General features: G+C 36.3%; 1 protein-coding gene across 1 annotated transcript in view; it reads left to right on the plus strand.

The window, feature by feature from the left end:
- The window catches only part of ANKRD13C (ankyrin repeat domain 13C), a 96901-nt gene that overhangs the window by 67245 nt on the left and 6323 nt on the right, over positions 1–23333 (plus strand). Inside the window, exons 9-12 of the mRNA XM_061411610.1 lie at positions 1737–1898; positions 11444–11523; positions 12662–12760; positions 16522–16622. Coding sequence (XP_061267594.1) covers positions 1737–1898; positions 11444–11523; positions 12662–12760; positions 16522–16622 — 442 coding nt within the window. The remainder of the gene's footprint in view (positions 1–1736; positions 1899–11443; positions 11524–12661; positions 12761–16521; positions 16623–23333) is intronic.

A 23333-nucleotide genomic window follows, 5' to 3' on the forward strand; every position in this document is an offset into this window, starting at 1 on the left:
ATTGTTGTTCAGTTGCTCAGTCGTGTCCAACTCATTGTACATTGATATATATCTATAATAATCAATGTATCTCAATGTATATTGATTTATATCTATAATAATATTTAGTTATTGATACAAATATTTATTTTTTCAAAAAGTGTCATTGCATTGTATCTATTATTTTGCAACTCCCCCCTCCACCCAATTTTTAGTATGTCTTAGAATTACTGTATTCTTCTTAGCTACTGCATTGTATTCCATAGTATGGATATATTGTAATTTATTTACTCAGTCTCTTATTTTTGGATGTTTAGGTGGATACACATTTTTGTCCAGGTTTCTCCCAGTATAAATGATGTTACATTTACCATCCTTTTATATCCCTTTGCATTGTCTTTTATAGCTAGCAAGAAATGGAATGGTTGTATTATAAGAAATATACATTTAAATATTTTTATTGATATGACTTGTTTTTTATTTATTTTTAATAAATGCTTTTTCATTATAAGATTTCCAAAATTGATCATTATCACCTGAATGTTTCCCAACCACAGAAAAATTCTCACTTTGAGATCTAGGTTCATCAATTTTCATCTCTAAGCCTGTTTGGCAACGAGTAACATGATAGGATTTCCAGATGTGAGATCCTATACTGCAATCTATTTGTTGGCCTGAGTCTTATTTGTCTGTACTCTGTTCTTCTGGACAGCATTAGAAGGATCACTTCAAGAGAAGATAAAAATTGAAGCTGCTGTTCATCTAGTACTACTGCTAAGCAGCTCAAAGCTCTTGAAGAGTGTCTAGGTGATCTTCTTAAATCTTTGACAGGTAAGGAGGGAGTCAGTAATTGCTTATAGTTCCCATTTTGTAGGTAGAAACAGGTGCAGAATGCCTTCCTTTCTAATGATTGGTAAGGAAGCCACAAAGCAAGGTAGAAACAGAAGCCACTCTAAACACTTAGTTTTGGAATGCCAGAAAGCAGCAGCAAGAGAAGTGATTTGCATACAGGTAGAAATGGGAAGCCTGTTTTCAGTAAGTTACTGATCATGTTGTTTGAGGTAAGGTATTTCAAACTCTGACCACCTGTGGGTCTGAAAAAAGTGAAGGTTAATGTTGAAGGAGGACTCTTCTTGATGTCCTTTTATTCCATTTGAGTTCCCCATTCTCAATCTATAATATAAATATAAACTGTACTAGTGAGCAAGACTGCTTGGTTGTTCTCTTTTTGTTGAAAGAAGCAAGCAACTGTATCTTGTAAGTTTGGGCCTGCTAGAGGATATTGGAATGGGTTATTAATTTTAGTTGTACTAGAAGTTTTTATGTGACTTAGTTTATTTCTTCTTATTCTAGTTTTTATTTCTATCTATAAAATGGGAACATTAATTATCCCTGACCCCTCCTTATAACTCATGATATTTGATTATTAGCTAAATTAAGTTTTCTGTAGCTTTGTGCTACTTATAAAGGAATACTATGTGCTGTTTTTACTTAGTCTTAATTCATTGGAGATTAACTACCTGCATTTTATGTGTTTAAAAATTTTCCTTTACAAATTGAAAATGTGTAATGTTATGTATTTTTTAGCTTAATAGAATGTGTAAGATAATTTGATAATTTTAAGTACCAGAGGAATATTTATTTTCATCTAAATGTTACATGTTTATGGAGAAACTGTATATTTTACTTTGAAACTTTAAAAAAAAATCTAAGGTAAACTTTGTTTTATTATTTTGAAATATTTGATTTCGTTTTAGGAAAGGGTAGGAAACTTTTTGGCCGACTTTTATCTGGTGAATGGACTTGTTTTAGAATCAAGAAAAAGAAGAGAACATCTCAGTGAAGAAGACATTCTTCGAAATAAGGCCATTATGGAGAGTTTGAGTAAAGGTGGAAACATAATGGAACAGAATTTTGAGGTATAATTTTACTTTTCTTAATGTATAATGTTCTAAGGGAAGGGGTAGACTTCAGTCCTGGCATTCAGTGAGTTTATTTAAATATGCTCGTAGGTTTTCTTTACCATGTATCACCTTTCATTTTTCTGTGATGGTCTGGTGAGTTTTTTGTGAATCTGTTGTTGGTTTTTGAGTCTTCACTAATAAATAGATTAAAGTCATTTTGTAAACATGAAACCAAAGCATGATCCCTTTGCATATATTTTTTTCTACTTCATCAACTGAAACCTGCTGCTGCTTTGAAGGCCTTGCTAACAATCTGCCTACTTTATGAAGTCATTTTTAGCCAATACCATCTGATAAATTTTGTATTCAGTATGTATTTATTGAAAACATGCTACCTGCAAAGAATTGTGTGACAGTTAGGAAAGGGGAGGGAAATCAAGGAAATGCTTAGGTACAAGACACGATAACTTGTGTCTGCAATCTTATTTCCTTAGTAACATGAATTGGATGGGTTCTTAATGGTTTTTTATTTTAACAATTTTAGATGTTAAAACTGGAAAATAAAAGATTCCCAAAGATTAACATTTTATGACATTTTTTATAGCAGTGTTTTCAAATTGTAGAATTTGAATCCACTCTAGTGGATTATGAATTCAGTTTAGTAGGCTATTATGACTCCTGCTTTTTTTTTTAAGTAGAATCTAAATTCAGATAATAAAAGCTAGAGCACATAGTGTGTGTGTGTGCTCAGTCGCTCAGTCATGTCCAACTCTGTGACCTTATGGACTTGTACCCCGCCAGGCTCCTCAGTCCATGGGATTCTCCAGACAAGAATACTGGAGAATACTGCCATATTTCCTCCTCCAAGAGATCTTCCTGTCCCAAGGATCAAATCCTTGTCTCCTGCATCTCCAGTTGGGTCCTTATTACGTTTTGAATCAGTAGTGTCAGGGGTGTGTATGTATGTTGTGTTTATGTGCATATGTGTCCCTGCGGGGTTATAGTGTAAAACGTCAGTCACAGTCACGAAAAGCTTAAAGGCTACTATGAAGAGACTTGAATTCCTTAAATGTTTAGTCTCTCCCTTGCGGTGTTGTGCCAAATTACGTTTTCAGTTCAGTTCAGTCGCTCAGTCGTGTCCAACTCTTTGCAATCCCATGAACTGCAGCACGCCAGGCCTCCCTGTCCATCACCAACTCCCGGAGTTTACCCAAACTCATGTCCAGTGAGTCGGTGATGCCATCTAACCATCTCATCCTCTATCATCCCCTTCTCCTCCTGCCTTCAGTCTTTCCAACATCAGGGTCTTTTCAAATGAGTCAGCTCTTCACATCAGGTGGCCAAAGTATTGGAGTTTCAGCTTCAACATCAGTTCTTTCAATGAACACCCAGGACTGATCTCCTTTGGATGGACTACTTGGATCTCCTTGCAGTCCAAAGGACTCTCAAGAGTCTTCTCCAACACCACAGTTTAAAAGCATCAATTCTTCTGTGCTCAGCTTTCTTTATAGTCCAACTCTCACATCCATACATGACTACTGGAAAAACCATAACCTTGATTAGATGGACCTTGGTTGGCAAAGTAATGTCTCTGCTTTTTAATATGCTGTCTAGGTTGGTCATAACTTTCCTTCCCAGGAGTAAGTGTCTTTTAATTTCATGACTGTAATCACCATCTGCAGTGATTTGGAGCCCAAAAAAATAAAGTCAGCCACCGTTTCCACTGTTTCCCCATCTGTTTGCCATGAAGTGATGGGACCGGATGCCATGATCTTAGTTTTCTGAATGTTGAGCTTTAAGCCAACTTTTTCACTCTCCTCTTTCACTTTCATCAAGAGGCTTTTTAGTTCCTCTTCACTTTTTGCCATAGGGTGGTGTCATCTGCATATCTCAGGTGACTGATATTTCTCCCAGCAGTCTTGATTCCAGCTTGTGCTTCCTCTAGCCCAGTGTTTCTCACGATGTACTCTGCATACAAGTTAAATAAGCAGGGTGACAATATACAGCCTTGATGTACTCTTTTTCCTATTTGGAACCAGTGTATTCTTCCATGTCCAGTTCTAACTGTTGCTTCCTGACCAGTATACAGGTTTCTCAGAGGCAGGTCACGTGGTCTGGTATTCCCATCTCTTGAAGAATTTTCCAGTTTATTGTGATCCACACAATCAAAGGCTTCGCCATAGTCAATAAAGCAGTAATAGATGTTTTTCTGGAACTCTCTTGGTTTTACGATGATCCAGTGAATGCTGGCAATTTGATCTCTGGTTCCTCTGCCTTTTCTAAAACTAGTTTGAACATCTGGAAGTTCATGGTTCACGTATTGCTGAAGCCTGGCTTGGAGAATTTTGAGCATTACTTTACTAGCGTATGAGATGAGTGCAATTGTGCAGTAATTTGAGCACTCTTTGGCATTGCCTTTCTTTGGGATTGGAATGAAAACTGGCCTTTTCTAGTCCTGTGGCCACTGCTGAGTTTTCCAAATTTGCTGACCTATTGAGTGCAGCACTTTCACAGCATCATCTTTCAGGATTTGAAATAGCTCAACTGGAATTCCATCACCTCCACTAGCTTTGTTTGTAGTGATACTTTCTAAGGCCCACTTGACCTCAAATTCCAGGATGTCTGGCTCTAGGTGAGTGATCACACCATCATGATTATCTGGGTCGTGAAGATCTTTTTTGGACAGTTCTTCTGTGTATTCTTGCCACCTCTTCTTAATACCTTCTGCTTCTGTTAGGTCCATACCATTTCTGTCTTTTATTGTACCCATCTTTGCATTAAATGTTCCCTTGGTATATCTAATTTTCTTGATGAGATCTCTAGTCTTTCCCATTCTATTGTTTTCCTCTATTTCTTTGCATTGATCCCTGGGGAAGGCTTTCTTATCTCTCCTTGCTATTCTTTGGAACTCTGCATTCAAACAGGTAGATCTTTACTTTTCTCCTTTGCTTTTCGCTTCTCTTCTTTTCACAGCTTTTTGTAAGGCCTCCTCAGCCATTTTGCTTTTTTTTTTCATTTCTTTTTCTTGGGGATGGTCTTGATCCCTGTCTCCTGTACAGTGTCATGAATCCGTCCATAGTTCATCAGGCACTCTGTCTATCAGATGTAGTCCCTTAAATCTATTTCTCACTTCCACTGTATAATGGATAAGGGATTTGATTTAGGTCATACCTGAATGGTCTAGTGGTTTTCCCCACTTTTTTCAATTTAAGTCTGAATTTGGCAGTAAAGGGTTCATGATCTGAGCCACAGTCAGCTCCGGGGTCTTATTTTTGCTGACTATATAGAACTTCTCCATCTTTGGCTGCAAAGAATATAATCAGTCTGATTTTTGGTGTTGACCATCTGGTGATGTCCATGTGTAGAGTCTTCTCTTGTGTTAGGGATAGACAAACTTTGTAGAATAGTATGCCAGGTTTCAATTAATTCATGGTAATATTATGTTTGTTTGGAAAATTATTTTAATGTTAAGAAGTTTATATATTGAGCAAATCAGCCATTGTTTAATGAGTACAGGATGTAAAAGTACTTAAGAATCCACATTAAATGTTTAAGTTAAAATATGATCAGACCAGTTTAGTATGATCCTGTTCTCTTCCTGCCAGATCCTCTTTGTAGTCCTCATTTTTCTTTTGTCCTTGGGATAGAGCCTCACTAGACTTTATTTTCCAGACACCTCCTGGTATTTACTGATCTCTTGATCAGTAGGAGTTGTAGGATGTGTTATGTTCAGCTAATAGGAGATGAATTGAGAGAGGGAATGATGAGCTTAATCTTTGACAAAGCCACTACCCTTTTTCATTGTTAAAGAGCCAAAAAAGCCATTTCTTTGGACCTACGTTGTTATTTATTGTTACAGTTCTTTTTAAAAAGATGACATTGTTGTGCTTATTGCTTATAGGTATTAACTGCTACCTTTGTTTAATTTTGGCAGGAAACCATTTTGAGATATGTACACAAGTTATTTTCTTTAGGGTGGAATTTATAACTATGCAGTTGAATTGTTAAAGGGGTCTTTAATTGACATTTTAATCAAATACAGTTTTACACATTGAAATTAAAACTTAGTTTAATCCCAGATGCCTATATAATAGAACAAAACAGTGCGAGTTAAATAATTAAGCTTTTGACTTCTAATTAGGAATCAAAGGAAATGGTTCCTGGGTATTGGGTGAAGTATTTTTTCATATATTATCTCATTTAGTTATTAATTATTACAATGACCTACTGAGATTGAAAGCAGGAGGAGAAGGGGACGACAGAGGATGGGATGGTTGGATGGCATCACTGACTCAATGGATATGAGTTTGAGTAAGCTCTGGGAGTTGGTGATGGACAGATAAGCCTGTCGTGCTGCAGTCCATGGGGTTGCAGAGTCAGACACGACCGAGCAACTGAACTGAACTGAACTGAGATGACTATCATTGTGCAATTTTATAGAAAGGAGAGTGAAGTTAAAAAAAAATAATATATCTGAAATCATAAAGCTATAAGTAGCAGTGATGGGTTTTGATTGTAGGACCGATCCCCAGGTTCTTCTTGTTTTAAGTATATTGCTTCCCAGTCTGCCTTTGTTATAGTCTCTTCTTTGTGTGTATCCACATATTTAACTCATCTTAGCAATTCTTTCAGAATATTGTGAAATTGAACCTAGAAAAGGAATAAGGGAAGTTTGCTATTGAAAAGTGTACTAAAAATTAGTATTGTGTTTTTTTTCAGTGATGTGTCTAAAACATATTAGTAAAAAACATGTTTTTGGCTTCAGAGCATTATTGAAATTTTTGCAAGCCTAGAAAACATATATGACTAGTTTTACTATGATTGTTTTCAAAAGACATGAAAATATTGTATATATACATATATATATATATATTTTTTTTTTTTTCATTTTTGGGTGGCATTGCATGGCTTGTGGATCTTAGTTCCCTACACAGGGATTGAACCTGTGCCCTCTGCAGTGAAAGCGTGGTGTTGTAACTACTGTGTTGCTAGGGAATTCCCCAAAATACTATATTTTAAAGCCACATTTTAGTAAAATTTCATTTCTTAAAAGTAAATATACTAGTCTTTTTCAGAATGAATTTATGTTCTTTATTCTAAATAATTAGCTTTTGAGTTTCTTCTCTTTTTATAGCCAAATATTTGTTTTAGTTTCTATAAGAAATAGCTTATAGGTAGCATTTAGGAGAAATTGCTGTTTAACTAGTTTTGCCATGCCTACTTCTTCTTCCCCCCTCCTTTCCAGACATAGTTCTAATATTTAGTATATATTTTTAACAGTATTTTTTATACTAAAATTTAAGTGCTCAGAAATTCTTGAGTCATGGCTACTCGCTCCTATACTTTTGGTGCTGCTTTCCACTTTGTTCTACCCAACTGGAGGAAGCAATGTCATATTTATCCCTTAGACAGTCATTGATAAAAGTATTAATTGTATGCCAGCTAGCTATATATATAGAGAGAGAATATTGAGTTAACCTCTGTTAGTGGTTATATATTTTTAATATATAAACTCAAAATAGGAACACATAGACATAAAATACGTGAATGCCTTAAACTTCCAGAAATCTTTGCAACATAAAATACTAGAATATAGCAAATCTAGCAATAAATTAAAACTCTTTTTTTATGCTTTAAGAAAAACAGGCATTAGAAGTTTGCATTTAATTATGTAGGAAAGGTTTGATGTCATTTCAGTTACAGACCCTATTGACTTGGGGAAATAACAGAAAGCCATCAGGTGTCCTGTGGCAGCCTTCATGTCTTCCTGTTTCATTAAATAGTTGTGATAACTGCGTGGAGGGAACACTGACAGATTCAACTGCAAGTATCAGTATATAACAAAGGGCAAGTTAGAATAAACATAAACTAAGACAGAGCTTATTAAAATGTAACAACTGATTTTCATAATGATGAGGTAAAGTGCTCAGTAAAAGGTTAAGTTAGATTCATTACAGTCTCTACTAAGATGGGGGATGTATAATACATAGTTTAGAAAGAGTTCTACTGGAAATAGTAGAAACTGCTTAGAGAAGTTTATTACCTGAAAAATTATATGACATGCTACATTAATCATGCCAGGAAGTATATAAAATACTAGTTATAGCCAAATATATATGCAAGTATTAAATATATATATATAGGTATTAAATAGACTGGGGCCTCAGTGGTAAAGAATCTGCCTGCAATGCAGGAAATGCAGGTTGGATCCCTGGGTTGGGAAGATCCCCTGAAGGAGGGTGTGGCAACCCACTCCAGCCTGGAGAATCCCATAGACCCAGGAGTCTGTTGTGCTACAGTCCCATGGGGCTGCAAAGAGTTGGACACAGCTGAGCGACTAACACTTTTCACTCTTTTCATGATGTTAGTTTGGCTGACTATGAGATTCAAAATACATTAACTTAAACAAGACAGGAGTTTATTTTTTTTCTTACGTAAAAATCTGAGTTTGTATGGTTTCATTGCTCTATGTGTTCATCTCAGACCTATCCTTTTTTTTTTTTCCCCCTGTCTTATCAATATTTCTTTAGCATTTTAGGATCTAGCTCTCATCCACATGGTATACGATGCTTTATTACCTACTTAGTATCCCAACAATTAGGAATACCAATTCCTAATAGTAATTAGGAAGGAAGGGCCATGCCTGTTCTGTTTGAGAACCCAGCCAGAAGTTGCACACATCACTGCTCAAATCCCATTAGTTAGAACTTAGTTACATGATTACACTTAGCTGTCTGTAAAGATGGCTAGAAAAGAAGTCTTATCTAGAAAGTAATGTGTCCAGTCAAAAATTGGTGGGAAGGTTCTTTTACAACAAAGAATAGAATAGATTATTGATTGAGTAGACATCTAGTATTCTCTAATGTCTCTTTGTTAGATACATAACTGATGCTTCAGTTACCACATAAATACTAGTAACTCTCACCCAATATATACCTTCAATTCTGACCTGACTTTTAATCACCAGATCTATAGTGTTTTCCTTCCTCCACATGGATAAACATAGGTATCTAAAATTTAGTATGTTTAAATCTGATAGGACAATTTTTTTCCTTCTCTGTCTTAAGTGGTACCACCATTATCTGCTACCATGACCTAAGTCAGCACCCTGACATTTGTCCTTGAACTTCTTAACTTTTCTTACCTCTGTGTCTATAATTGATCACAAAATCCTAAAGATCTCATGAATCTCTCTTCTTCCACTTTGAAATAGCTCCCCTTATCATTTCTCATTTGAATTAGAGATAGCTTCCTAACTTACTGCTACCAGAATGAGCTCTCTGCAATAGATTGAACTATGTAAAGCCTTGATAACTAAAATGTATAGAATATTTACTATTTGTTAGGCACTGTTTTAAGTATTTTAGGTTAACTATCCAGTTATATCCTTACAACAACCCTGAGAGGTTATAGTTAACTAAACTTGAGACAAAAGAGTTTGAATAATTTTCCAAAGTCAGCTAGTAGTTGGCAAAGCCAGAATTTAGTCAGGCTGGCTCCAGTGTTTGTGTTCTAAAAGCGGCATAATATTGCTCAAAATATTTGTCCATTGCTTTTTGAGTAAAATACAACCTACTTACTGCATAAAACCCTTTGAAACTACATTTCCTCTTCTGTCTTGCCCTTTTACCCTGTATCTTGCTGTTTAGACACACCACGCTTGTAGTTTTCCTATTACAGAATGCATTTTCTCACCATGGTTTGTTCTTCAGTGTCCTTCAATTGGTTATTTTGTTCTCTTTCTTTCAGACTTCTCCACTAGGAACCAGCCTGCTCGCACATCTTTTTGGCTGCCTGCCCCAGCCTGGGTCAGGCAGATCTCTGTGCTCTTTATGCCATCCTCTTGATCTCTCTATCGTAATAACCATCACCCTGGATTATAATTATTCACTTCCTGTGTATCTCTTTATAAGCTTCTCAAGGGCAGAATGTTGTCTTTCAACTGCCTGATGCTCAAAAAACTATTAGTTTCCTTTAGTCCCACATTCTTCGGCTGTTACTCAGAGATCATCAATGATTTCTAGCCAACAAAATTTATGGCCAGTTTTTCAGGCTTCTTTAAAGTCTTTGTGTTTTGGTACTGAAACAGTCTTTTCACTTCCATGATACCTTGGTACTCTGTTTTTTTCTTATTGATTAATATCTCCTTTAATTTTAAACACTTTTAAAGTCTCCTTTCTGTCCTTTTAAAGGCTCCTTTCTGTCCTCTTCCTGCATTCCCCATCCCACCACCCCCAATCTGTGTGATTTTTAGGACTCAGTCATCAGTCCTGTTTTCTTACTTTTTATTTAGTCAGAGAATTCTTAACATTATTTCTAAATATGATTTCCTTCCTTCCTTCTCTTTTTGTAACTGCCCTCTAGGAACTTCCCAGTATAAAATACTCATTATTATTTACTGAATCCTTTCAAAATACCAAGCACTAACCCTTTCTATACATTATCTCATTGAATTTTTAACTATGGGGTGATGGTCATATTTCCATTTTGCAGGTGAGTTAAATTGACAGTTATATAAAGTTACTTGTCCCAGTTCACACAACTGCTAGCTAGTGGAGCTGGGTGGGATTCTGGCTTATTTTTGTGTCTTCAGAATCCTTGGTTTAACATGCTGCCTATTAACATCTTAAACTCATTATATCCAAAACCATACTTCTCTGAATGGAACCTCTCCCAGTGGTACTGTTTTTTGTTGTTGTCATTTATAGCGGTCTTTCACTTGTTACCCTTTTGCTGTATATAGTTTGTCTTGTACATTTTTCCGTAGCAATTTCTACTCTACTCCCTTATTTCTTTCTTGCCAGTTTATCCTATAGTGATCCAGATTCTTAGTTAACAAAGACAAGGGGTAAGTTTTAAACCTGATATGACCCTTACCACTCTTGTTGATATTCCTTTTGAACTTTCCTCCCTAGTTCAAGTCAACCTAGTATTTTCATTATTAATTCTCCCTGTCCAAAATATTCTTTTTCTTTTCTTTTAAATTGGAGTGTTAATCTTCTAATCTCAATTTATTGTCTGTAGAAGACTGCCCTGTTTTCTGAACCCTTGTATTACCCAGATTTTTGTAAGCACATTTTGTCTTTAATCATTTAATATTTTGTATTCCTGATTAATTGTTCATGTTTGTATATGTTTTTTCTTTCCAGCTCTGAACTGTGAGCCTCATGAAGTCAGGATTAGTTTTTATACTTCTCTGTAGTTCCCATGTTCAGCGTCTGGCATAATGTCAGAAAGATTTTAGGTGATTAAAGCATTGAATGAATGGGTTTTACCTCTTTTATACTTTTCTTTTTGAGATTTTAAAAATAATATTAATAATAAATATTACTGATGGAGCTTATGTCATCATGGAACTATCTCCGAATAACCTCTTAAAGCATTATATTGATGATATTAAGGAGATTGTAATTTCTTATATGTTTTAACTTTATATTTTTTAAAATATGATAATTTTCTTTTCTCTCTCCCTCTTGGTTTCTTTTTTGTCTCTATTCCCCCCTCCTCTTTCTCCCTCTCTCTCTCCCCCTTACTCTTTCTTTCTTTTTTTTTTTTGGCAGCCGATTCGAAGACAGTCCCTTACCCCTCCTCCTCAGAACACTATTACATGGGAAGAGTATATATCTGCTGAAAATGGAAAGTAAGTGTTGGTTTTGTTGTTTATGTATTTTTTGGTTTATAGAAAAAAAGTTTTGTAAAAAAATTTTTTACAGAGAATTAGTAGTATAGTTTTGTCTGAAGCACTTCTTTTTTCTTTTAAAAATGTGGATGAAGTATGATGAGGGAGAAGCACCCCTAATTACATTCTCTCTTTCGAGTAAAATGTAGAGCCGCAGTTCTACATCCCTCTTGCCAGTTTATATACTCCCCAAAACCCATACAACATTATTCCAAGGAAATAGAATATGAAGACTGCCTAGTGAAACTGCTTGTTTGAGTTTTTTCACTGTAAGATGAACTTTATATTCTCTTATTATCCAGTCTTTTGCAGGGTGTTTAAGGCCACTCATTGTTTATCTGCTTTTTACCTTTCCATGTCATCATCCCTTTGTTTCAGCCTCTGCCAGACTACTTCTTATTGTCCTTACCCAAGACAATTGCTTAATGTTATATTGCTTATAATTAGTAAAGTACATAGTACATAGTTTGTAGCCAGTAAATGTTGATTGAATAAAAGAATGATGAATGAATATTTTGAATGAAGAAATAAATAAATTTTTCTAGCTGACCATATCAAAGAAAGTACTGTCTTTCATAGAAAATGTTCTTTTGTTGGAGAAGAAATATTACTTACCCTTATGCTTAGGAAGAAGTTGTCTTCTTTTTAATGTTGAAAGGTTTGTAGTATACTTTTTTAATTTCTATAAAATGTCTCCTTCGATAATTAATATAAAATTCTTTATTCTTTACCTTGCTTCTTATTGATCAGTGCTGAGAACCATAGATAGTAAAAAGAGATTGAATTGAATAAATGATTTAAAAGATATGGAATGATATTTTTTAAGTTTGTTTTTTTCTAGGATTTTGCTTTGTTACTAAAAATAGTGATTATTAAAATTATATTCAGTGTAAAATAACTTTTTATACCTTGTTATTTTCCTTGTTACCCTTGTCTCAATTGTTATACGTGTCTCATTCTCTTTTAGCGTAATTTTATTTCTATGCTCAGAGTAAGAAAAGTTGAAATATTAATGAATGTCACTGGAAGATGACAGATTCTTCTTAGGATGATGATAGAGCATGGAAAAAATTTCCTAATATTTTCTTTTTCAATTTAGAGCTCCTCATCTGGGTAGAGAACTGGTGTGCAAAGAAAGTAAGAAAACGTTTAAAGCCACGATAGCCATGAGCCAGGAATTTCCCTTGGGAATTGAATCGTAAGTTTGTTACTAACTGCACAAGTTTATGAAAGAAACTATTAAAATCTTAAGGCTATAATTATATTTGCATCTGAGTGGTGGATTTGAGGCCTTTGAAATGTAAAATAGCCTTTGCTTTGGCAGTGTCTACACCCTTCTAGCAATTTTCCAGCTCTCAAAATATTAACATTTTAGTTATTTCAACTAAAAATTTTGAATACTTTTTTTAAATTATAAAAATAATACATGAATACATGCTTATTATAGAAAATCTAACAGTATGGAAGTTTATAGACTAAACATGGCAGTTTTCTTTGACCTTTCTAATAGTTGAGTTGACAGGTAAATAACTAATATATTTTTGTCTAAATTTTACTCTGTGTTTTTTTAGCATTTTTTGTAAAAATGGGGGAATAGTCTGCATTTTATTCTATTTCCTCTTTTCTCTTAAAAGTGAGTGAGTTATCTTGGAGTTCTTAAAATAATTACATTATCTTTTTTTTTTCTTTCCTTGGTATTTTATGGTATTAATTTATTGCCATTTATTTTGTTATCCTCCTACTGATAAACATTTTAATTATTTGTAGTTTGTCACCATTATAAACAATACTCCCATGAATATCTTGAATATATTCTTCCAAACCTGTATTCATCAGTTGCTCATTAAAAAAAAAAAAACAGTTTGGAGAGATGTGTGGAATGGGAGGTGGGTGTCTAGAGACGATTCTGACAGAACTGTAAATTCAGGCTTCTCACTAAAGCCAGGGGAGGGTTGAAGCCCTAGGCTTTCCTTCCTAGATCCTTCTACTTCCAGTCTGACCTAATACATTAAAAAAAAAAAATTCTGGAAGAGAGCAGGACCCCTATTTTTCTACAGATTCTATACACATCCTGTACTCCTCAATAGCCAAGCTTTAGAAGAGTAGATAGAATTCCATATCTAGTCTTCATGCTGTTGATCAAAGAGGAAAATAAATTAATAGTTCTCAGAAGATGTAGGAAGGGAATTAGCCATACATACAAGTCTGCAAAATTTATCTTATCTTGAACCCAAAATGACTCTAAGATACTCTGGATATATATTGTAAGGAAGAGCAAAAGTGTGGTAAATTATAAGATGCTATCACTTCTAGGAATTATTCCAATTTCAGAGATGTTAATATATGAATAAAAATTAGGTATCTTAGAATTTATAAAATGTGGCAATTATAACCATTCCCCCTTAAAAAAGTAAAGTAAGGAACATAGGTAGTATGTAAAAGCTAGACAAAGAACTCATTCTAGAATAAAATATAAGTGAAAATATAAGTTTTAGAAATATTTTCAGTTCAGTTCAGTTCAGTCGCTCAGTCGTGTCCGACTCTTTGTGACCCTGTTGCAGCTCGCCAGGCCTCCCTATCCATCACCAGCTCCCAGAGTTCACTCAGACTCACGTCCATCGAGTCAGTGATGCCATCCAGCCATCTCATCCTCTGTCGTCCCCTTCTCCTCCTGTCCCCAATCCCTCCCAGCATCAGAGTCTTTTCCAATGAGTCAACTCTTCACACGAGGTGGCCAAAGTACTGGAGTTTCAGCTTCAGCATCATTCCTTTCAAAGAAATCCCAGGGCTGATCTCCTTCAGAATGGACTGGTTGGATCTCCTTGCAGTCCAAGGGACTCTCAAGAGTCTTCTCCAACACCACAGTTCAAAAGCATCAATTCTTCAGTGCTCAGCCTTCTTCACAGTCCAACTCTCACATCCATACATGACCACTGGAAAAACCATAGCCTTGACTAGATGGACCTTTGTTGGCAAAGTAATGTCTCTGCCTTTGAATATGCTATCTAGGTTGGTCATAACTTTCCTTCCAAGGAGTAAGCGTCTTTTAATTTCATGGCTGCAGTCATCATCTGCAGTGATTTTGGAGCCCAAAAAAAACAAAGTCTGACACTTTCTCCATCTATTTCCCATGAAGTGATGGGACCGGATGCCATAAAGAAATACTTTAGGAGAGCACAAAAGAACATGATTGGTAAACTAGATCACTCTAAGATAAGACAATAGAATGAAATGAAAAGGAGATTATAAAGCTAAGGAAATAAATTAAGCACTAAATAGCACTATTGCAAAACAAATACATTAGAAACAACAATGAACAGAATAGATGTGGCCAAAAATTAAATTTTGATAGCTAATAGTGAATCCAGTGAAAGAAGTGCCTGTGCATGTTAAATCTACTCAGTCGTGTCCGACTCTTTGCGACCCTTGGACTGTAGCCTGCCAGGCTCCTCTGTCCATGGGAATCTCCAGGCAAAAATACTGGAGTGGGTTGCTGCGCTCTTCTCCAGGGGAATGTTCTGGACCCAGGGACCGAACCCACATCTCTTGTGTCTCCTGCATTGGCAGATGGGTTCTTTACCACCAGTACCACTTGGGAAGCCCAGTGAAAGAAGATGTTAAAGGAATTTGAAAAGTAATATATATGGAGGATAATACTATTCAGTCCTGAATATTCACTGGAAGGACTGATAATGAAGCTGAAACTCCCATAGTTCGGCCACCTGATGTGAAGAACTGACTCGTTGTAAAAGACCCTGATGCTGGGAAAGATTGAAGGCAAGAGGAGAAGGGGACGACAGAGGATGAGATGGTTGGATGGCATCACCGACTTATGGACATGAGTTTGAGTAAGCTCCAGGAGACGGTGATGGACAGGTGTGCTGCAGTCCGTGGGGTCACAAAGAGTTGGACACAACTGAGCGACTGAACTGAACTGATTTATGGAGGAGAGTGGTTCAATATAAGGATCATTGCTGTTCCACTTAAATAAAAAGCCTCCACAATGTAAACAAAATAGTATTCAAAATATGATAGAAGGAAATTTTCTTGTGTGGAAGAATTAAATCTGTAGTCTGATTAGGCTCCAATAAAAATAGACAAGAAGTAGTGATTATCCTGATTAAACTATTGCATTTCAGTTATAATAGAGAACTGTCTAAAGGCATTTGGGAGAAAAGGTGTTAAGAGAACAGCCTGACCTTACATTTTTTCGCGACATAGTTGAGGCAAAGAAAGTGTGATACCACAGTTAGGTAAGATGTCATTTATATATCAAGGCAATTGAAAAGGACACAGAAGAATTCAGTCAGTACAGCAGCCATGGGCCCTTTTTGAGAGAAAATTAATACTACTTAAAATCAAATTCATCCAAGCAAAGGCTAAACGGAGGAGTTACAGTATAATGACGAGTGTAATGCTGAGTGCTAAGAGTGCTGAGACCTCTTAGCACTTGCTAAGAGACCTTGTGAAACTGTGTTAGTTAAGAGGGAAATAGTATAAACTGAAACTATGAGAGTCAGAGTCCCCTTCCGTGTGCAAAAAAGAAACACTCATTTATCAAATCTGTAAGAAATCAAGGAATAATAAACACTTACGAGCCCTCTCACACACAAAACTGGCAGTGAAATTCAGGCATCCAAACAGTAGGCTAATTAAAGAACTTGGGAACGTGTAGACCTTAGGAGGAGGACTAGTGTGAGCTTTGAGTCTGCTGAAATGTAGATCTAAGATCAAAAAACTGGAAATTATGGCTGCACAATAAAATGTAAAAGTTATAGACCTTGACACAGTGAAAAGAATAATAAAACAAAAAAAATGAGGTACAGGAAGCATCGTTTTTTCATCTTTAACATCTGTGATATTGGAGCTGTGATACTGTAAGTTTGGAGCATGTAGTTATAAAACATAAGGAGACAATAAAATCAAAGTGAAAAATTTTTTTCTCCTTCCATATTTCAGATTATTGAATGTTTTGGAAGTAATAGCTCCCTTCAAGCACTTTAATAAGCTTAGAGAATTTGTTCAAATGAAACTTCCTCCAGGCTTTCCTGTAAAATTAGGTAAGAGAAAAATTGTCGTGTAAGTTTAATGTCTATTAGAAATACAGAGCTGTTTACTAACATTTAAAAAGAAATACTCTTTGAAGGAATATGGATTTCCTAGTTTATAATTTTATGTTGTTTTCTGTAATTACATGCATTGATATTCATACTTTGTCAAATATATAAAATGCTTGATGAAAACTCCTTGATTTAAAGCAAATGTAAGTGAGGGACATACAAATATTTCATTCAAGAGGGTGTGAGTGAACTTATACACTGTGATAATATTTTAGTGTGAAATCGAGAAACAGGATTTTAGCCCATATTTTCTGCAGATTCTGAGCTTCTGAACAGTGGGAATATTTCTGGGGTCAACAGTCACTATTCAGTGATAAAGTAATACTTATTACATTTTATTTTTCAGTCTTAAATATTTAAACTTAATTTCACTTTAAACAATGATCTTTCAAAACAGTAAACTCATTTTGTATATATTTATCTTCTTAACTATATTAGAAAAAGAGGAGTAAGACACTATTTACAGGTTCTTTAGGAGTTGAGGCTTAGATTTAGCAGTGATTTCACCTCCATCGGGGGCTTCCCAGGTGGCTCAGATGGTAAAGTATCTGCCTGTTGCAGGAGACCAGGTTCAATCCCTGGGTTGGGAAGATCCCCTGGAGAAGGAAATGGCAACCCGCCGCAGTACTCTTGCCTGGAAAATTCCATGGATGGAGGAGCCTGATAGGCTACAGTCCATGGGGTCACAAAGAGTCAGACACAACTGAGTGACTTCACTTCACTAAGCTCCATGGGGGCCTTCAATACCACCCATCGATCCAGTCACCAAGTATTTAATCAGTGCTTACAGTGTGCTGAACCCTTTTCTGATGATGAGAGACAATGAAAATCCCTGTCCTTTTGGTGTTTATATTCTGGGGTAGGGGGTATTATAGAGTAAATATAACTTTTATATAATTCCTCTGATATGTTTATCTTGTTTCACTCAATATTACTGACACCACATCTCAGAACAATTAGGGCAGGTGCTATACTCCCAGAAGTAATGCTTTTATTACTAAAAATTAAACCCAACCTTCTCAGTTTTTCAAATTTGGGAATAAGCATATTGTGAATTAAAATTGATCTTAAAACATACTCTCAATATGTCATTCTAGATTCCCTTTGTGATATAAAAGTGCTGAGAACCCAATATCTACTTGAGTAAACCAATGATAAGATTGTAGGCAGAAATTGCTAAAAACTAAAGAAGAGCTGAGTGTTTGAGTTATGGATCATCACATAACTTTTTCTGCAGAAGCTTAAAATCCCACTGTCTTTATCTATAGCCAGAAAATAGTTCAAGCATTGGACTCTGTTCTGTATATTGTATTTAAGAGGCACAGTGACAAACCTGAATAGAGGGCAGGGATTAAGTATATGAAACTATTACTTTTCACATTTTTTTAAGTTCCAAGCCAAAATCAAACCTCACAATACAAGTTTTTGTGAAAAAGAAACACTTTGGTTATATGGGAAAAAAGTCTACAGCACTTTTTTGTAGGCATTTCTCTGACATAAAGCTTTATTGACAAGGGATTTATAATTTTTTGCTTATATACTTAATAGGGAATTTGCTTAAGTATCTCTCTTGTCTCTGTCTTTCTTTTACAATGCCCCTATAAAATCTAGTCCTAGGTCAGTTTAATCTTCAGTCATTTCTGTTTCTATATTTAGGATAGAAGGTACAACTGAGGGGGGAAATCTGGAAATTGTTAACACAACTGTATGTTTTCAAAATGAGCCAGAGCTTTTTTTTTTTTTTTTGGCCGAGCTGCACGTGGACTCTTCATTGCTGTGATTGGGCTTCCATAGTTGTTTCTCTTGTTGTGAAACATGGGTGTGGGCTTAGTTGCCCTGTGGCATGTGGGGTCTTAGTTCCCCAATTCCAGGATCAAACCCATGTCCCCTACACTGGAAGGGGGACTCGTAGCCACTGGTGTGTGCGCGTGCTAAGTCGCTTCAGTTGTGTCTGACTCTGTGCAACCCTATGGACTGTAGCCCACCAGGCTCTTCTGTCCATGGGATTCTCCAGGCAAGAATACTGGAGTGGGTTGCCATGCCCTCCTCCAGGGGATCTTCCTGACTCTGGGAACAAATCTGTGTCTCTTATGTCTCCTGCATCGATAGGTGGGTTCTTTACCATTCGTGCCACCTTCTCTGGACCACCAGGGAAGTCCTCAGCCAAAGCTTTAAATGCTAATTTTGAATGATATTTTCTTTTATTTGCTGCTTCTCTCACTTTGCTTTCAAAGGCTAAATCTGAGCCTTCTTCAGCAGTCCCCATCCGCATCCCCTCCATTACTTTCTCCCACAGTCTAAGCAGATGAGTTTTTTTGTTTTCTTAGTTACAAAAAGAGGCCATCAGAAATAATGAGACCTCCCTTTACTCCCAACCTCTCATACAAACTTTTTTGCCCCAAGCGCTATCTTTTCTTCTAGCTTTTCTATCTCAGTGTAAGTGGTGTCCCTTTTCTTAGCTTGAGTCACTTGTACTATGGATCTGTTCTCCTTCCCGCTTTTTAAAAAAGCTTGCTCTGTTTTCCTACATTTCTCCTTTACTTCCCAACTGCTCTAGTACAGCCTTCTTCTCTTAGCTGTTAGGCTGTGTTCAGGTTTTTAAAATTCAACCAGTCAGAGGTCTTTCTCCTTTTAAAATTCAACCAATCTAGGAAATTTCCTAGTGGCCTGGTAGTTAGGATTCTGGGCTTTCACTGTCATGGCCTGGGTTCAATCCTTGGTTTGGAAACTGAGATTCCCCAAGCTGTATGGCATGGCCAAAAAAAAAAACAAGTCAGGCTCAGGGAGGTGAGGGGAGATGGCCAAACTTCAGAGAAGAATTCAACCAATCTAATAAAACAATCCCTTTAGCTCCACCCTACCCAGCACTTGCCTTTAACCTTTGCTTTTCATAGCCAAGTTACTCCAAGTCTACTTTTATCTCTCCTTTCTTTCTATTTATATTTATATTATAAATAGGGGAAAGTGAAAAGGAGATAAAGAGAGGCAAGGTTTTTCTACATCACTTGAACTGCTAAAATGATGACATCAGGAACCAATGATAAATTAGTTATATATAATATATACTTAGAGCAGCCACCAAAAAAAAGGTGTACAAAGAGATATACTCAAAAATACTATAGATAAATACAAATAAAATTCTACAATGTGGTCATGTCAGGACTCTCTGGTGGTCCAGTGGTTAAGACTCCATGCTTCTACTGCAGAGGTTGTGGGGTTTGATCCCTGATCGGGGAAGTTCTGCATACTGCATGGTGCAGCCAAAAGTAAACAAACAAATAAATAGTATTGCTGTAACCTACAGGAAGGCAAGAAAAATACATGAAAAAAGAGATGACAAAAAAAGCAATGAAATAGCAGAATTGTCTTAGTATATAAATAAATATACATTAATGTAAACAGTCTAAACAGGGCATTTAAAAAGATAGATTGGAAAAATAGATTAAAAACCATGATTCAGCTACATGCTGTCTTCAAGAAGCTCCCTTCAAATATGATTTTGGCAAGTTGAAAATGAATGGGTGGAAAAAGATGTATCATGAAAACATGAATCAAAGGGTAACAGGACTAGATATATTAATATTAGACAAAGTAGATTTCAGAGTAAAGAAAATTATGGGGGGGGGGCGGGTATTACATAACAATAAAGGTATTAATCCATGAAGAAGAAAGCAATCTTAAATATGTATACACCAAACAACAGAACTGTAGGATGGTGAAGCAAGAACTGAAAGAAATGAAAGGGAAAATAGATTTTCAATTATAATTAGAGTCTGCAACATCCTTCTCTCAACAGTTGACAGAACAACCAGAAAGAAAATCAGCAAAGATATTATAGAACAGCTCTATAACACCATAAACCAGAGCACCTAGTTGGCATTTATGGGAACACTTTACCCAACATCAGCAGGGTACACTTTTTTTTTAAATGGAACATATACCAAGATAGGCTGTATCTTGGGCTATAAAACAAAACCTTAAGAATCGAAAATGAATGGAAACCAGTCACAGTAGAGTCAAACTAGAAATAATAACAGGAGAATCTCAAGTTTGTGGTATTCTGTTAGGCACTCTTCTAAATAATATATGGGTCAGTGGTGAAATCTCAAGGGAAAAGAATATATTGAACTGTATGAAAATAAAATTAAAAATATCAAAATTTCAGGTACGACTTGGCAACTGAAAAACAACAAAAAAATAAAACCACAGTGAAACAAATAAAGTGCAGGTTGGTCAGTCATGTCTAACTCTTTGCAACCTCAAGGATACTCCATGGAATTCTCCAGGCCAGAATACTGGAGTGGGTAGCCGTTTCCTTCTCCAGGGGATCTTCTCAACCCAGGGATCGAACCCAGGACTTCCACATTACAGGCGGATTCTTTACCAGTTAAGCCGCAAGGGAAGCCCAAGAATACTGGAGTGGGTGGCCTATCCCTTCTCCAGAGGATCTTCGACCCAGGAATCGAAGTGGGGTCTCCTACATTGTAGGTGGATTCTTTAGCAGCTGAGCTACCAGGAACGCCTAAAGCCACAGTGAGATCATTATATACATCTAACAGGATGGCTAAAATAAAACATTGTTGGGGCTTCCCTGATGGTCCAGTGATAAGAATCTGTCTGCCAATGCAGGGGACACTAGTTCTATTCCTGGTCTGGGAAGATCCCACATGCCACAGAGAAACTAAGCCTGTGCTCCACAACTCCTGAGCCTGCGCTCTGGAGCCCACAAGTCACAAGAGAAGCCACTGCAATGCGAAGTCTGTGCACCACAGCTAGAGAGTAGCCCCCGCTTGCCACAACGGATGCAAGTCCATGAGCACAACCGAGACCCAACGCAGCCAACAAGAAATCAATAATACTATTTTAAAAAGCCAAGACATTGTGACAACTCCAGATGTTAATGCACATGTGAGGAAACTGGATCCATCACTCATACATTGCTGGTGGTTATGTAAAATGGTACAGCCACTCTAGAAAACGTTTTAGCCGTTTCTTTAAAAAAAACAAAAACATAAAACTAACTACCCAACATCCAAGCAGTCAGGCAATTGCATTCCTAGCTTTTTGTTCCCCCCAAATAAAGATATACTCACATAAAGGCCTGTATACAAAAATAAGTTTGTAACAGCCTTAAGCTAGAAACAGCGGAGCTTCTTGGTGCAGATTCTCTTCCTCTCTTCTGAGACAGAGTTCTCTCTCGATTTTCTTCCTGCTGCCCTGACTGCTCCTTCTGGAACACATCTCTCCTGTTACTTTTGTCATCCTACATTATATCCTCATTATCTCTGTCCAAGCTTAATTCAAATGTGTTACTAGTATTCTCACAACCATCCACTGATTTCCATCTCATCCAGAGTAAAAGCCAAAGACTTTGCCTTGACTTAAACCGCACTTGATCTGGCTGCCTACTTCTCCTCAGACCTCATCTTCTACTAACCTGTCCCTTACTCATTTGGCTGTAGTCAAACTGATCTCCCACCTGTCCCCAGAATAAACCATACTGTTTGATTTTAGGGCTTTTTTTTTAACTTATTGCCTTTACTTAGAATTTTCTTCCTCTAGGCAACTGTATAGTTTCTTTTCTCAGGTCTTTGCTGAAAGGTCACTTTATTGAGGTTTGCTTTTGAACCCTAATCAAGAACTCTTACCTTCAACAATGAAATTGCCTATCCTCCAACTTGCTTTGTCTTTTTCTGGATCCTCAGTCACAGTTACTCTTTACTTATTTGTTTGGATCTCCTAACCAGAATGTAACCTCCTTAAATGCATGATTTGTTTTCACTTGTTTACTGGTGTATATCCAGTGCCTAAAACAAGGGTCAGCAAACTTTTCTGAAAGATATTAAGTATTTTAGACTTTGCAGACCATATGGTTTCTGTCACAACTATTATCTCTAATTAGAGAATGAAAATAGCCATAGATAGTAAGTAAACCATGTGTTCCAATAAAACTTTACTATGGGCAATGATGTTTGAATTTCATGTAATTTTATCTGCATGAAACATTTTTTTTTAAACCATTAAAATATATAAAATCTTTTCTAGCTCGTAGGCCTTGCAAGGCCCAGGCAACAGGCCTTAATTTGCTGACCTCTGAATCAGAACAGAATCTTCACTCAGTAGGCCCCAATGAATGATCTTTTCCTCAGGAATAACTGGAAAAACTCTGTAATCCTTATGTTGATTTCTGTGTTTAGTTTTTTTAATGAGAATATTACTTTCTGCAATAAAATACTAGGTTTGTAACAGTCAGACTTAGTTTATGGTATGCCTTTATCCTAAACAGACATTCAACTTAGCTTTCATAGATTCATTTCAGACTTTTAAGGAGGCTTTCAAGTTTATTTCACAGATGAAATCCTTGAGCCTGATAAGTTAAATGACTTGCAGCAATCAACCCAGATTTTATAATTTGTGTTCTTTCCAATAAATTGTGTTAGGAATAAAACTAAGCAGAGTGATCAAATTTTGAGTTTTAATTTTTTAAAAATAACTTTATTATCTGTTTTTGGCTGTGCTGAGTCTTCGTTGTTTTGCGTGAGCTTTCTCTGGTTACTGTGAACTGGGACTACTCTTCGTTGCAGTGCCAGGGCTTCTCACTGCAGTGGTTTTCTTGTTGCAAAGCACAGATTCTAGGCGCGCAGGCCAGTG

The sequence above is a fragment of the Bos javanicus genome, chromosome 3 (genome assembly GCF_032452875.1).
Source record: "Bos javanicus breed banteng chromosome 3, ARS-OSU_banteng_1.0, whole genome shotgun sequence".
NCBI classification, from domain to species: Eukaryota; Metazoa; Chordata; class Mammalia; order Artiodactyla; family Bovidae; genus Bos; species Bos javanicus.